Raw genomic sequence first — 298 nt, 5'->3', positions numbered from 1 at the left:
CGGGTCCCTGCGCTGCCCTCCACAGCCACATCTCTGCCGGGGCTGCCTGACGTCCCAGGCAGCGCTCACTGAGAGAAGCGGGGCTCCGACTCGACAACGCGCGGACCGCCAGGTGAGACCCCAAAACAAACACCTCGACCCTTCATTAGCAACTCACCAGCGCAGAGCCGACGCGTGAGAGCCATAACTACCTCAGCACGATCATTCCACAGCACCCAGACGCGGAACCCCGCTGCCCCTCACACCCCGCCCGGGCTGAAGCCTCGCTGGCAAAATGGCGACGGAGGCACCCGCCTTG

General features: G+C 65.8%; 1 protein-coding gene across 1 annotated transcript in view; it reads right to left on the bottom strand.

The window, feature by feature from the left end:
- Positions 1–185, bottom strand: part of LOC103781082 (tudor domain-containing protein 15-like) — an 8067-nt gene extending 7882 nt beyond the window's left edge. Inside the window, exon 1 of the mRNA XM_008948785.1 lies at positions 158–185. Within this exon, the coding sequence (XP_008947033.1) occupies positions 158–185 (28 nt within the window). The remainder of the gene's footprint in view (positions 1–157) is intronic.
- Between the last annotated feature and the right edge of the window lie 113 nt (positions 186–298).

Source organism: Merops nubicus, unplaced genomic scaffold, assembly GCF_000691845.1.
Source record: "Merops nubicus isolate BGI_N331 unplaced genomic scaffold, ASM69184v1 scaffold37351, whole genome shotgun sequence".
Taxonomy (NCBI): domain Eukaryota; kingdom Metazoa; phylum Chordata; class Aves; order Coraciiformes; family Meropidae; genus Merops; species Merops nubicus.
The sequence above is the reverse complement of the archived record's forward strand: the minus strand, read 5'-3'. Positions and strand labels throughout refer to the sequence as shown.